The following is a 15,623-nucleotide window of genomic DNA, read 5'->3' on the forward strand; positions in this document are numbered from 1 at the left end:
TATTTAGGCATGTGCTTTCCTAGGATTATGTTGCGGGGGGGGGGGGGGGGCGTCTTTGGCTTCCCTGTATAATTCTAGGGTGCGTTCGGTGTCTTCATGGCTGTTTCTAGTCACGGTGACTCTTTTTTGACTTTTTGAGCAAGGTTTTCCCCGTTGGCTGCTGTTGGGAAAACCTCAGGCTGCACTTGTCCTCTCTGAGTCCTTCGGGCAGGTTACTTCACACCGGATGTGTTTTATACTGCGCTGACTAGAGGACGGTAAAGGAATCCTCTCTAGCTCTTGCCATGAAAGGTTTTTGATGTATCCCGAGCTTCTACACTAACTTCATGTTGGTGTTAACAACTCTTGTGCTTTTCTACCTCTTGGCGTGTTCTTGGAGCGAACAGGAGACTCTCTCTCCATTGGCCCTCGGCAGGGCTCTGAGCTGAGGGAACCGGGGTTGGGGGAGCAGGGCCGGTTCTTGATCGTGTGTATGTCTGGAGTTTGTGCCCTCCTGCCCCCATTCCAGCAGAACGGGGAAGGCTCTGCGGCTCCAGAACGAAGGACTAATTTTAGGAATTCTCCTGTAAAGGCGGTGGCAGGAGGGGGGGAAAGTTGATCCTCAGGAATTCTGCTTCACAGATGTTGACAGCTGTGGTTGCAGAGAGAGAGGGAGAGCAAGGAAGGAAAGAGGGAAAGTTGTGCTACTGTACCTTTCCATTCTGAGACAGGCGGGAAGAGGGGAGGGCTGATAGAGAGGGGAGAGCGGGATGGGAAAGCAGCAAGAAGGAATGGAAGGGTTGTCGTAGGGTTTGGGGGGAGAGACAGGGGGAAGAAAGAGAAGGTTTGGGGAATAGGAGGGAAAGTTTCTGAAAGAGCACGACGTCGTGGCAGGACGCTCAGGGACCGAGTAATGGATGTGGAATGTGTGTAGTCGCGTCCAGCTCAGCCACAGCTTTGTGCCTGGTGCAAAGGGACAGGGTTCTGCTTGTGCTCTTCTCCAAATCTTAAGGCGTCTCCGTTTTTGATCCAATGGTAGTGCATGTATTGAGAGAGAGAGACACTTCTGCATTTCAGTTTAATTAAAAAAAATAAATAAATCATCCAGTGAATATTCACCCTCCAGGGGCGGGTGGGGGGGGGGGGGGATACGGATGCTGACTCAGTAGCATCCCCCAGGCTCCAGCTAGGCTGAAAATCAGGAGGCCTGTTCTGAAAATCAAACCTAGATCTCCTGCGTAGCCACCTCACCCAGGTCAACCTGGACAGGCTGATCCAGTCCTGGTTTTGCCCCCTTGCGTGCTTCAAATTGTATTTCTGATGTGCCTAAGAAAAGAACTACATTTCTATGCATGCAGTGGGGAAAACCAAGCGTGCATCAGCCTGTTTTGGTTCATTTGAGTTAGGTGGTGACCCTGTTCAGCCAGCCAGCCAGTCACTCAAACGCTAGTTTGAGGAACATTTTTGGACAAATGGTGAAAAAGACACTTGTTTTGTGTGTGTGTGTAACACAAATGGCCTGTCACTATGTTGCAACACCTGCTAGCCTGTACAAAGCATACGTAGCTAAGCTCTAAAAGGAGCTGTGATCCATGCTTCTCACTGAAGGATCTTCACAGCAGCAGCTGGGCATAGGAAGATAGGGAGGAGGGAAGTAATGGAGAAATAACTCCAGTGGCTTGTGAATAAAGGCTACTGATGCCTAAGGGGCCACCAGAGCTGGATGACCAAAACTGAGGCGCAGGAGACTTGCATATAAATGCTCATGTACAGTCCAACACCCGTCTCCTCCCACCCCCGTCAATCATGTCTTTTACCTGACTTCTCAGCCTTTTACCCACCATCTGCCTTCCATATCGGCCCCAAGCATGCCCAAAATCTGTTAAAAGTGCCGACCTCCTCCCTCTCTCCTGGAAGGCCATTTCAGGCCTTGTTCTGTTCCACTTTCATTCTTACAAGGCCGATACTTAACCCGATACCCAAGCCCCTCTTCCCTGGAACTTTATCCCACTGCGAGAGGATCCCATTTAAAGCCGGAGACCTTGCCGTCCTGTTAGAAGATGCAAACTCGCTCTCAAGAGATGAAGCCTCCAGCACAAAGGGAGCACTGGAAAAAACGCACAGGGCGCAGAGCAGCTTCACAGGGAGCAGTTGGAGGATTGGCCAGCACCAGCCTTGTGTGGTCCTTTAGTAACTTTATTGATGTGATAAGAGTGACACATGAAGGACCCTCCCCCAGGCCTACATTCTCCCTCTCTCCAAGAATTCCATTGCCTTTTTTTTCCAGCTTGCTGTCAACAGGCTAATGAGGCAGATTTTAAGAATAAACATAGAATGCACTCTGGGTTTCAGACACTATACACTCTCCCCTAGTAGTTTGCTTTAAATTGGCTCTGTGGGTGAACATTGCACTTACCCTAAGGATGAGAACACAAGAGAGAGTGTCTTGTGTTGGGGTGGGGGCTGGGGGGCCTAGGGCAAATTTCTCAGAAAACAATTTGGGCATTCAAGCCCCGATGTGAGAGCCTGACTGTCTGAACAGGAATAATGCAGATAATTTGGTCCGTAGGACTTTTCCTGGCAGCTGAGCGAGGGGAGCAGAGATGGAGGCGGAAATTCCCCGGCTCGGCACTTTTTCCAGAAGTGTGGAAGGGAGCGTCACCAGGGGAGATAAATCCGCCGAGCTGGAATCTTCATTGGCACAGGCTGCCAGAGCAGTGGGAGCTGCCGTGCACCTTAATGGTGCCGGTGTCAACTGCCAAGATGTAGGGGAGACTGATCTCCCTCTGAGCCTGCGGGGTTTCAGTGGGAAGAAGAGAAGCAAAGGAGGAAGAAAGCCTGCAGAAGTCAAGGGAGAGGAAGCGAAAGGGGGAGAGACCGGAGGAAAATGGGTGAGGTGCTGTCCTGTTCATCATCAGGTCAGTGCTGCCAGAGACTGGGGGTGTAAGAGGGATAAGGTCACTCCGAGGAGGGCAGGAGGGTACAGTACAGATGTAGGGGAGACGGATCTCCCTCTGAGCCTGCGGGGTTTCAGTGGGAAGAAGAGAAGCAAAGGAGGAAGAAAGCCTGCAGAAGTCAAGGGGGAGAGACCGGAGGAAAATGGGTGAGGTGCTGTCCTGTTCAACATCAGGTCAGTGCTGCCAGAGACTGGGTTGTAAGAGGGATAAGGTCATTCTGAGGAGGGCAGGAGGGTACAGTACAGATGTAGGGGAGACTGATCTCCCTCTGAGCCTGCGGGGTTTCAGTGGGAAGAAGAGAAGCAAAGGAGGAAGAAAGCCTGCAGAAGTCAAGGGGGAGAGACCGGAGGAAAATGGGTGAGGTGCTGTCCTGTTCATCATCAGGTCAGTGCTGCCAGAGACTGGGGGTGTAAGAGGGATAAGGTCACTCCGAGGAGGGCAGGCGGGTGGCAGTACCACGAGGTAAAGGTAAGAAGGCAGCAGGAGGATGCTGTGGTTTCCAGGGCCGTGAAATGGGTCGGCAGTGGGACTTTGGAGGACGAGGTGGGTGAGGTAAGGTAAATATTGGGGGAACTGGAATAAGAAGGCAGCAGAAACGGGTCTGTGCTGGGAGCGTTGGGATGTAAAAAGTGAAATTTTTGGTAGGGGGCTGCGGGGTCAGAGGGTGATGTGATAGCTTAAGCACTGGAAGAGCTAGAGGTTAAGAAGGCAGTGGGATGAGCAGGAATTTGAAGACGTTATAGGTTACTGGGGTGAGCTGGGTCCTTGGAGGGGGTGGGGGAGGAAGAAGCGGCATTAATTCAGAGCCTTGTGTTGGAACGCTGGTCTGCTAACCCCAGGGTCTGCAGTCTGTACTGAATTTGTTTTGAAGTGCGGCAATGGGGCTTTTTTTTTTTTCCTGTTTTTCATCATGGTTTCTCGTATTTTGGTCTTTTCCAGTCTGTACTAATTTATTTTGAAGTGCAGCAGTGGGGCTTTTTTTTTTTTTTTTTTTCCCTGTTTTTCAAGGTTTCTCGTATTTTGGTCTTTTGAACATTTGCTGCTTTCTGAAGGCTGCATTTGGAGTTTTTCATGCCTAGTTCTTCTCTTGCTGTGATGGTTGAAGGCATCCATTGCATTTTCCCCCCCCCCAGTAAAAAGCAGCTCTGTTTGGTGTGGGTGGGCCGTACTTTCCGGTGTCTCCGAGTAAATCAGTGACGGGCAGAAACGGTTCAAACACGGTGGCGTGACTGAACAGGGTCATAAGCAGCATGCTGCCGGCTTCCGTTTGACTGAGCTCTCTGGATGTCCCCTTGCTGGTAGTCACTGTGGATTCGGTGTTCATGAGGTGGTTTTTGTTTTGTTTTTTACCTTTTCACACAGAGATATAGTAACATATTGTGTAGTAACAGATGACAGCAGATAAAGACTAAATTGGGTCAGTCCAGTCTGCCCAGTTCTGAATCTTCCACTTTTGGGAAGATGAGCCATATAAATTCCCATCATATGCAACCCAACACCTTCCCCACCCATCCCCCATCTTGTCTTTTTTTTATCTAACCTTTCAAATCTTTGCTCGCCACCACCCTCCATAGCTGTCCTGGAGCGTGCCAAAATCTGTTAAAAAGGCTGGCTTCCACCACGTCCTCTGGAAACCTGTACTTCTATGTATCAGGGAGACCGACATGGCAACTGCCCTATCCTACCCCTTCAGTAAAGGGGGGGTTGGGGGGGGAGATTTGGCAGGAACTCATCCACAGCCCTCCTACCCTTTGCCTTCTTTATTTTATGCACCATACACACCCACCACTTAGTATTTATGATGAAACTATGTTACCGTAACCTGATGGCACCTGTTTAGTGGATAAAAATCAAGACATCTACCAACATTAATATTTGTGCCTTGTTGTAAACCGTTGTGATGGTACCTAGCTTAACGACGGTACAGAAAAGATTGTAAATAAATAAATAAAACATACAGCATTCGCTGCACGCACACGTTTCCCAAAATACCCAGACGCCCACCCATGCCCGGAACGAGTTGCCTGGATGGAAGGCTCTCCCTTGGACAGTGGCTAAGCGCGGGGCTCATGCCTGCACCCGTTGATCCAAAAGCTAGGTGCTTTGCAGGCCTCCGCTGAGAAAGGTTGGGGGGTGGGGGATACAGAATGATTTATTATGACTGGAAGCAGAGGCAGGGACAGAGACCAGGGGCTCGTCTCCCAAGATAGCTGGCCGACAGTGAAGTGCTCATTAAGTGGGGAGTTGGAATAGTGCTGGAGACAGAAGTAGTCTTGGACAAAATTGGGAATCTTGGTAGGCCGTTAACCTTTTAAAAGGCCCAGCCACAAAAAGATGTAATGCATGAGCTTTTGAGATCTCGGAGGCCTCTTCATGTGTGACTGCAGAGCTAGAACGGAGATGTTCAAACTGGCCCTCAGCCCCCCACAGCCTGTCAGATTTTCAGGATACCCCCTACTGAAGGTCCATTTGCATGCTTTGGATGCACTGTATGCAAATCGATATCTCCTGCATATTCATTAGGGATATACTGAAAACCTGACTGGATAGGAGGGGGGAGATGGGAGTCAAGGACTGGTTTGACTGAGCTAGAGAAGCCACACCTGAAGATGCCTGTGAGCTCTCAATAACTCATGTACTACTCCCATCTAGTTTTTTGGTCCTTTTAAAGCTATCACAGCCCACAGAGGGTCCAGTGTAATAAGATGTGAGACATGCTGGAAAAAGTGAACTCCTAATGCTGTAGACTAATAGTATGCAAATGCATTGGGAATTAAAAACAAAACAAAAACACACGCACAAAAATGTGTCTTCAGCCTAGTATACACTTTTCTGTACTATTCACAGTTAAAGATAATCTGCAACCATACCACCAGCTTGGGTTCTGGTCCTGTGGAGCTCAGAAGGGGTGAGCAGGGTTAGGCCTGGCCAGTACTTGGATTGGAAATTCCAGTGATCTCAGAGGAAGCTGTGGTCAGGGCCTCGGTAGGGCAGTCTTCCCTCTAAGCCAATGGCCTATCAAGGGACCCTTTGCACTTTCACAAAGAAGCTAAACTTTGCGGTTCCCTCTGCTCTCTGGACATTATTTCACTGCAGCTCCAAAGCAGGCTGGGGAGTTCAGAGTAGTTAAATCAAGAGCAGATTGTGATAAATTGCAGGAAGACCTTGTGAGACTGGAAAATTGGGCATCAAAATGGCAGATGAAATTTAATGTGGATAAGTGCAAGGTGATGCATATAGGGAAAAATAACCCAAGCTATAGTTACACAATGTTAGGTTCCATATTAGGTGCTACAACCCAAGAAAGAGATCTAGGCGTCATAGTGGATAACACATTGAAATCATCGGTTCAGTGTGCTGCGGCAGCCAAAAAAGCAAACAGAATGTTGGGAATTATTAGAAAGGGAATGGTGAATAAAACGGAAAATGTCATAATGCCTCTGTATCGCTCCATGGTGAGACCACACCTTGAATACTGTGTACAATTCTGGTCGCCGCATCTAAAAATAGATATAATTGCGATGAAGAAGGTACAGAGAAGGGCTACCAAAATGATAAGGGGAATGGAACAGCTCCTCTATGAGGAAAGACTAAAGAGGTTAAGACTTTTCAGCTTGGAGAAGAGACGGCTGAGAGGGGGATATGATAGAGGTGTTTAAAATCATGAGAGGTCTAGAACGGGTAGATGTGAATCGGTTATTTACTCTTTCAGATAGTAGAAAGACTAGGGGGCACTCCATGAAGTTAGGATGGGGCACATTTAAAACTAATCGGAGAAAGTTCTTCTTCACTCAACGCACATTAAACTCTGGAATTTGTTGCTAGAGGATGTGGTTAGTGCAGTTAGTATAGCTGTGTTTAAGAAAGGATTGGATAAGTTCTTGGAGGAGAAGTCCATTACCTGCTATTAATTAAGTTGACTTAGATAATAACCACCGATATTACCAGCAACTGTAACATGGGATAGACTTAGTTTTTGGGTACTTGCCAGGTTCTTATGGCCTGGATTGGCCACTGTTGGAAACAAGATGCTGGGCTTGATGGACCCTTGGTCTGACCCAGTATGGTTTAATTAATTAATTAATTAAAGGAGGAGGAGGGATTCAGTGGTTGGGTCATTCGGACGATTCTCCTGGAACATGAGTTCAGGTCACCCTCTCTGCCCATAAACACCTTGGTGTAACCTTGAGCGAATCCCCGGGTCGCCTTGTGCTGGCGACCCCCCCCTGAAGACCTCCCCCCTGAAGACGAGGCATGCGGCTTAAATCTGTCCTCCCCGTCAACAGAGATGCGAGGCACGTTCCAGAACAGGGCAAATGCTGTCTTCTGTAACTCATTAGGGTTCTTTCCGCAGAGGGAATTCCCCCAGTTCAGAACTGTACAACCTGTGCAGGAAAAGGGCTGAAACATTTTTGTTGGAGAATTTTATTAACTCTCCACAGTTCCTTGGGCAGAGTTGCTGTGGAACTGAAATGAGGTTGGAGAGTCCCTGTGTTGTAACTGGCTCTGTTGGCGTCCCCCGCCCCGTAAGCTTTAACTACGTTCCGTACTTCAGGGATACCCTCAGCCTGTGGGTCACAGGGTAGGGTGCCTTGACTGGAAGTTCCTGTATTTGCCTTAATTTTCTCTTCCTCTTTCTTTCCCTTTAGAGCTGTTGGGATCCACTAAGCGGCTGAACGTGAATCACCAGGACTGTGACGGGTGAGTGCGCCCTGTGCCCCCCCCCCCCCCCCCCCGCCTGCCCCTCTAATCACGGCGGTTGGGGAAGGGGTGGGGGAAGATATGTGGGGGGTCTGGAATACATTGTCATATTTTAGCAGTGTGGGAGGGTTACATGGTTTTTCATCGGCCACACAAACCTCCTATTCAGTTGCAGGGGGACAGAGGGAGCATGGTAACATCTTTTTTTGTTTCTCCTTTCTCACTTCAGTCTTTTTTTTTTTTTTATCTTTTCTCTTTCATCTCCTTTCCTCTTTCCCTCTCTCCTGCCCTGCTCTGGTGATACTTTTTGGGAGATTTCCAGTAGTACTAGTTACAGATAATGAAGGGATTGAGTCTGCCCCCCTCCCCTCCGCCCCCCGTCCCGACCCTGGGCTTCCCGCGTCAGGGACAGCTCCTAACATGACCAAATAAATAGAAAAAGCAAGGGGGGGGGGGGTGGGAGGCGGGGAGAGCAGGAGAGCATCAGATAAACAGTGCTGGTTCTCAGCCTTGGAACAGAGAGCCTATTCATGCTGGCTAGCCCTGCGTGCAATGCCCACGGCTCCTAGCAGGGGAAGCCGCGCTGGTACCCGGAGTTGAGGGGGGTGCATTAACCTGCCCGCACCGTGGCCTCTCGTTTTGAAGGGAGACTTCCCTCTTTTCGTTACCAGAACGGAGACCTTTTCTCCATCTTCTTTCCTTCTGCAGCTTCCCTTTGTCCAGTACATTGCAAAAAAAAAAAAAAAGGATTTTAAGGGATTCTCCCTCTTAAGAGTTTTTAGATATCTGCACCTGGGGGAGAGCTATTTTCACAAGCACTTACCTGGGTAAACTGTTCTTGAAAACTTGCTCAGCCTTCCCCCCCCCTCCGGGTAAAAGCACGGGCAGGGTTCAATGATGCGTGCATTTTTGTATGGATAATGAAGAGGCATTCCTCTGGGACCATGCTTAGGGCAGGGGAAGGAAATAACGTGCATGGTTAATATTTTCAAAACTGGTCGCGTTATTTCCCCCTTTGAGAATTGGCGCAAAGCCCGGAGGTTCAAAGTTCCCACCGGCTTTGTACCTTTGTGGGTAGATATGAAGATTGGTCCCATAATAAACCCACCCTAGAGCCAAAATCTCCTCAACGATTGAAACCTTATCACTGTCATTAAAGGGGAGTCTTTATTTCGTTTCTTTATGAAGCTTCCACAATCCTCGCGCATCTTAGATATCATGAGCCGGGGGTGGGGGGTGGGGGTGGGATTGGGTAAAATGAAAGGATGGTTATTTACCAGAGCCGCAGCCAGGCAATTTGGCACCCATGCCGAGTGAGAGAGTGCACCCGTACCGAGCCAGCGGAAGAAGAGGCGCTGGCGGCAGGGGTTAGTGACTCTGATTGACCTTGCCGCCTTCGGGCCACGGAGCAGGAGGCCACGCAGGCAGGATGCTGCACAGACGTGGGACTCTGGGCGTGAGCCGTCTAGGCCCCGGCCCTCTCTAGCCATGCACGCCACCTTCTGCTTCCACTCTTCCCCCAAACTCTGCCCATACTGCGCCCCGGGACAGCCACAGGCGCGTGCTCCTTCAGCATTGCTGGCCCTGTGGATAACCGCTTACCATGGTGGACCAGCGGCACAGTCCTGCTGTGCCCTTCAGGGCGAGGCCTCTGGGGCCGAGGCCACGTCCGCCATCGGTGCATAATCAAGCTGTGGAATCTGTTGCCAGATGCCGTGGTAAGGGAACTAGCATAGTGGGGTTTAAAAGAGGATTGGGCTAGTTCCTGGAAGTAAAGTCCATAACACATTATTAGCCAGTTAGACTAAAGAAAGCTATTGCTGACCCTGGGTATGTGTAATAGGAAACAAGTCTGCTTCTTGGGATCCTCCAGATACTTGTGACCCAGACAGGATGCTGACCTCGATGGACCTTTGTCTGACCCAACATGGCACTTCTTATGTTATGTTCCTGCATTCCTGCATTCTCTGGCACAGCTGCGAGGGTCTTACCAGTCTGCTCTGTGGGGAAAAAAGCATTATGTCCCAGGCCTAGGAAGTATGCAGGCCTAGTGGTTCCATATTAGGAGTTACCACCCAGGAAAAAGATCTTGGCGTCATAGCTAATATTACATCAAAATCGTCAGCTCAGTGTGCTGTGGTGGTCAAAAAAGCAAACAATGTTAGGAATTATTAGGAAGGGAATGGCAAATAAAATGTTAAATGTCATAATGCCTCTGTATCGCTCCATGGTGAGACCGCACCTTGAATACTGTGTACAATTCTGGTCGCCGCATCTCAAAAAAGATATAATTGCGATGGAGAAGGTACAGAGAAGGGCTACCAAAATGATAAGGGGAATGGAACAGCTCCCCTATGAGGAAAGACTAAAGAGGTTAGGACTTTTCAGCTTGGAGAAGAGACGACTGAGTGGGGATATGATAGAGGTGTTTAAAATCATGAGAGGTCTAGAACGGGTTGATGTGAATCGGTTATTTACTCTTTCAGATAATAGAAAGACTAGGGGGCACTCCATGAAGTTAGCATGTGGCACATTTAAAACTAATCGGAGAAAGTTCTTTTTCACTCAACGCACAATTAAACTCTGGAATTTGTTGCCAGAGAATGTGGTTAGTGCAGTTAGTATAGCTGTGTTTAAAAAAGGATTGGATAAGTTCTTTCAGGAGAAGTCCATTACCTTATTAATTAAGTTGTCTTAGAAAATAGCCACTGCTATTACTAGCAACAGTAACATGGAATAGACTTAGTTTTTGGGTACTTGCCAGGTTCTTATGGCCTGGATTGGCCACTGTTGGAAACAGGATGCTGGGCTTGATGGACCCTTGGTCTGACCCAGTATGGCATGTTCTTATGTGCTTATGATAAAGGGCATTGAACGGCTCCCGTATGAGAAAAGGCTAAAGAGGTTAGAATTGTTCAGGCTGGAGAACAGACTGCTAAGGGGGGGATATGACAGAGGTCTACAAAATCATGAAAGGACTTGAATTGGTAAATGTGAATCGATTATTTACTCTTTTAGGTAATACATGGACTAGGGGGCACCCCATGAAGTTAGGAAGTAGCACATTTAAAACAAATTGGAGAAAATTATTTTTCACTCAATGCACAATTAAGCTCTGGAATTCATTGCCAGAAGATGTGGTTAAGGTGGCTAGTATAGCTGGGTTTAAAAAAGGTTTGGATAAGTTGCTGGAGAAGTCCACAAACTGCTATTAATCAGTGGGGAATAGCCACTGCTTGTTGCCAGCATAAGTAGCATGGGATCTATTTAATGTTTGGGTACTTGCCAGGTACTTGTGATGTGGATTGGTCACTGTTGGAGACAGGATGCTGGGCTTGATGGATCCTTGGTCTGACCCAGTATGGCATATCCTATGTTGGCATCAAAGTCTAATGCCATTGCACTGAGCAGTGGGGACTTCAGTTTCCATTGGATGTCATTGTTTAATTCTGTCCATAGCTTGCGTTTTATTGATGCTTGTTTAGACTTTGTGGCTTTCTGAGCTTACTCTGGAAGCTTTGTAAATGCAGTGGAAAAGTGAAACATTATACATTCACCAAGAGGTAGGGGGAGGTGAAGGGATTGCTCAGGCAACACGGTCAGTTAAAGGGAAGGGCAGGAGCAGCAGTGTTCTCTTATACACAGACTCACAGTATTCATGTCTGAGTTTAAGAATGTTTACTGGCACTTTAATATTGTTGCATTATTGATGCCATTTTTTTTTTTTTCATTGCTTTCAATATAAATTTGAAGGCGGTGAGAGCCTCACTGTGCCACTCTGCAGGGGCTGACGTTTGTCTGGTTACAGAGGGTTCTGCAGGCCTCAGCAGGATTGGCACGACCCGTTACTTTGGTTTGCGTACGTAGGACGATAAAATAATGAAGGCCTAAGGTCCACCCGGCCTGCCCGATTTCATTTCTAGCATAGTGCCGCAGGCACCGGTTTGATTTTTGGCTTCCCCCACCCCCCTTTCACTTCTTTGGAACCAGGAATTCCTTGGGCATATTCCACGCTTTTGAATTCTGTCAAGGTTTCTCTCCCCACCACCTTCTGTGGGGGGGCCGTTCTGTGCATCCACGTTCTCTGCTTAAGCTCCTGAGTGTAACCCTTCTTGAACCTCGTACTTATCATCCCCTTTGTTCTAGAGCAGCCTTTCTTCTGAGAGAGGTTTGTTTCTTGTGCCTTATTTATACTTTGGAGGTATTTAAATGTTTCTGTTATTAATCTCCCACCTGCCTCGTCTCTCCTCCAGGCATGTTTAGGACTGTGCCAGATCAAAGGGGGAAAATATAATTCAGTCACAGTAAAAATGTTGGCTTACGATGAACTGTGGTTACACCGCGGTGCCATCCCCCGTTATACCAACCCGAAACGGTGTCCCGTTAAGTGGAACGAGTTTGATAGTTTTAGCTAACTCTCTTGTGGCTATGAGCCCTCGGCGCTAAAACGCAACACGTTCCCTAAAATGAGTCCGAGGACTTGGCTAGACTGGCACGTGCACACCAGCGATTCCCCAAACCTGTACCATTAGCCTCACAGCCCAACTGAGTTTTCAGGATATCCACAACGAATGTGCATGAGGTAAATTCGTATATACTGGATCTGTCTTCAGTGCTCTCTCTCTCATTTATGCTTATTTGTAGATATCCTGAAAACCTGACTGGAGAGGTTTGGGAACCACCGGTCTGCGCTCTTCAGATCAGGACTGAAATTGCAATGGGAGTGTGGCAGTTAGGCAAGGCAGGCTGGCACTACAGAATTTGGTGGTTGGGGGGAGGGGAGGGGAAGGAGGGCAGTTCCACGTTGTTAGGAAAGGATTATATTGGGCCTGGATTCCGAGCTCTTCCTTTTTTAACGTAGTTGGGGGGGTTTCTTTTCAGGTTCTCGGCGCTGCACCATGCTGCCCTCAGCGGGAGCCCCGAGCTCATTTCACTGCTGCTTGAAACGCAGGCCGCCATTGACATCAAGGATAGCAACGGTAGGTGGTTTTACGCATTCATGCCTTCACTCCTCTCTCTAGATTAACGCCCGGCCAAGGCTGTTGCCTTTACAACAGAGAAGACTGGGGTGGGTTGGGTCTCCATGCTTCCTTTCATTGTTGTATTTGTTTTATTTATTTATTTTTGGTGGAGGGGGGGGGGGGGGAGGGAGGGAGTTTGAAGCATTAGAGCCAAGAGGTTGTCCAGGGCAACTCAAGCCGTCAACTAGTTTCTGGGCTTATGGGTTAGGGAGGGGGGGGGGGGGAGAGCTGTACACTGCATAGAGAGAGGGCAGGTCAGTGGCCTGCGTTGGAGGGACTGCCCCTTTTGTCTCAGTTTTTTGCTATGGCCTGCAAAACAGGCATCTATTTCCCTTCATTTTAATGGAGGCTTCTTGGCACGACTTATATCCCAAGCACTCTAGCCAGGTGCCTTCCACCACACCCCCCCCTCTCCCTGACCCCAACGTGCTCAGCTCAAGAGGGACCGCGTTATTTCGGTAAAAGTGTGAGCCAGGTGAGACTGCCCCCACAGAAAGACGGGCAAGATCAGACTAAGTACACAGGGAATTTTCTCCTGAGATTTTGCATTTCTAAGGAGACCTTTTTATATTAGTTTTAGGATTAGTTTTTTTTTTCTTTTTTTTAAATAGCAAACAGGCCAATGTTTTCTTTGCTCTTGCAGCGAGGGCCCAGAAAAACAATTGCTTTTTCTATAACATGCAGGATGAAAAACTGGCAGTGAAAGAATACATTACGCTGAGATTGGGAGGTGTATGAATGGTCTTCATGAATCAAACAGCACATTTTGTGCTAGAACAAAAGGTCCCTCAGAATAACATTGGAAAATCAACTCCCCTCTGTGCAGGAAAGAGAAAATCGAATGTTAGACTGAGCTGATTCCCTTGTAGATTGCTTTTTGTGGGGTGTGGGCACCACTTTCCTCTCTTCCTTCCCTCTATGTCCCACTAGGAGGCCCCTGATAGTTTAAGTGCCTGCCCTTCTGAGAATGCATTTCTCTGCCCAGCCACCGGTATTTGGCAAATGCTGGACTCTCATTCTGAAAGTTGGTTTAAAATTTGCTCCAGGAATGCGTCCACTGCACTATGCAGCCTGGCAAGGGAAGCCGGAGCCCGTCCACTTGCTCCTGCGTGCAGCCGCCTCCGTCAACATGGCATCCACAGACGGGCAGATACCCCTGCACCTCGCGGCACAATATGGGCACTATGAGGTGGTGAGTACTGAAAGGGGAATCTGGCTCTGTACCCGGGGGACTGGGAGGACGAAACCCTACACCGACTTGACAATGAGTGCAGGGGCTGGGTAAGAGCACAAGCTCTATTTGTCGCTGCTCTGGTAACAGTCCACAAAAATGGTGGTGGTCCCATGGCTTCACATTAGCCATTGAGCTGCTAGTACCGCATGCCCTATCGTCAGATAAGACCGGGGAAGCCAGCTGCATTGAACTGGAGAGGTGCTTAGAGCCCCTGGAAAGGAAGATAGAGGGTATTGCTTTAGAATAACTGTTGTCTGAGGTTTGCTGTTAGCAGGTGGGGGTGGGAAGGAAAGGGGGAAGCCGCAAGAGAAATGTTAGATACTAGATACTGAAAATAACTGGTTTCTGGGACTTTTGTTCATCATAAGACAGCTGTGTGAGGTTAAAGAAAATCTAGAAAAAGAGACAAGGCTGTGGAGGAAAAAAAAAAAACCAACGAACAAATATGATTAACGAAACATGATTCATTTCCTTTTTGTTACTAGCGCATTCTCCACACAAACACGTGTAGGGATATAGACAGACATTAATGTGTACAGATACAAACTTACCTAGAGAAGCAGTACCCTGACACATGTAGGGAAGAAGACACATGCTAATTTTTTTTTATTTTTGAAATTGTGTCTTTCTCTGTTTGTGATTAGTTTGATGTTGAATGTATTTTATGTGATTTTTGTTATATTTAATGCTACGTGTCCACTTTGAGCATGAATAATATGAAGGCAGTTGGTAAACGTAGATAAAGTGAAGTAAAGCTATGCCCGTATAACCGTCTTATCGAGAGAGGCAGGCACACATGGAGGTATTCCAGCCAAAACCTGGGAGGGTGATTTTTTTGTTTTTTATAGGTTTTGAAATGTCAGCTTGTTCTCTCCCTGCTCAGCTCTCTTCTTCTTGCAGTCTGAGATGCTGCTGCAGCACCAGTCCAACCCATGCCACATCAACAAGGCCAAGAAAACCCCCTTGGACCTGTCGTGTGAGTTTGGCCGGCTGAAGGTACGTCTCACTTATTCACGTGTCATACGGCGTGATGTGGGGATATCGTGCCCCACTCGCTGTGGAGGTGATTGTTTGAAATGGATGTAAAGGAAGCCTCCCTTCCCCCCCACTCGCACCTTAATACCAGAAAATAACTTCATTAGGGCTAATGTGATTTGTGAGGGGAGATGGGGAGGAGGGTGGAGCACAGCAGCAGAAAGGAGACGGGCGAGGTTAGTTGGAAATGAAGAGCTGGCACAGCTGTGCATCAGGCGGAGGGGGGGGGGGAGGGGGTTGCCTCTTGTCCCAAAATGCGCGTTGTCCTCCCCTAACAAATAATGGACAGACTACTTTGCATTCTCGGAATCCTTGCCCCACTTCCTCCCCTTCCCAAAATCCAGATGAGCTCCAGTCAGTCTGCAGATTTGTACAGCGTAGAGTTGTTTGTTTTTTTTTTAAAGGTTTAACACATGGTTGCAACCTGCCATGAGCACCCATTTTATGACCCATCAAGTGTGCCAGCTGCTGCCCCTGGCACCTTGTCTGGCGCTTCCAGAGTTCAGTGTTTTGTGAAAAGTGTCAAGACGTGACAGCGGTGGAAACTGAACGCCTCCAGTTAGCCACAGAGCAGGTGGTGCAAGCTGCTGAAGCCTTCTCTGGAGGTAGCATCCCTACGTGTGAGAGGGTCATTCAGTACCCATGCCTGTGCAGTCCCGGGCCTCTCTGCTAGGATCGCCAACAGTGGTGCCAATT

At 48.3% G+C, this 15,623-nt stretch overlaps 1 protein-coding gene across 2 annotated transcripts in view; it reads left to right on the forward strand.

Annotated features, from left to right (window-relative positions):
- The window catches only part of CASKIN2 (CASK interacting protein 2), a 126,961-nt gene that overhangs the window by 48,164 nt on the left and 63,174 nt on the right, over window positions 1-15,623 (forward strand). For both annotated transcript variants that reach the window (XM_029600522.1, XM_029600521.1), the window contains exons 3-6: window positions 7,586-7,637; window positions 12,519-12,616; window positions 13,705-13,850; window positions 14,793-14,888. In XM_029600522.1, coding sequence (XP_029456382.1) covers window positions 7,586-7,637; window positions 12,519-12,616; window positions 13,705-13,850; window positions 14,793-14,888 — 392 coding nt within the window. The remainder of the gene's footprint in view (window positions 1-7,585; window positions 7,638-12,518; window positions 12,617-13,704; window positions 13,851-14,792; window positions 14,889-15,623) is intronic.

The sequence above is a fragment of the Rhinatrema bivittatum genome, chromosome 4, assembly GCF_901001135.1.
Source record: "Rhinatrema bivittatum chromosome 4, aRhiBiv1.1, whole genome shotgun sequence".
NCBI classification, from domain to species: Eukaryota; Metazoa; Chordata; class Amphibia; order Gymnophiona; family Rhinatrematidae; genus Rhinatrema; species Rhinatrema bivittatum.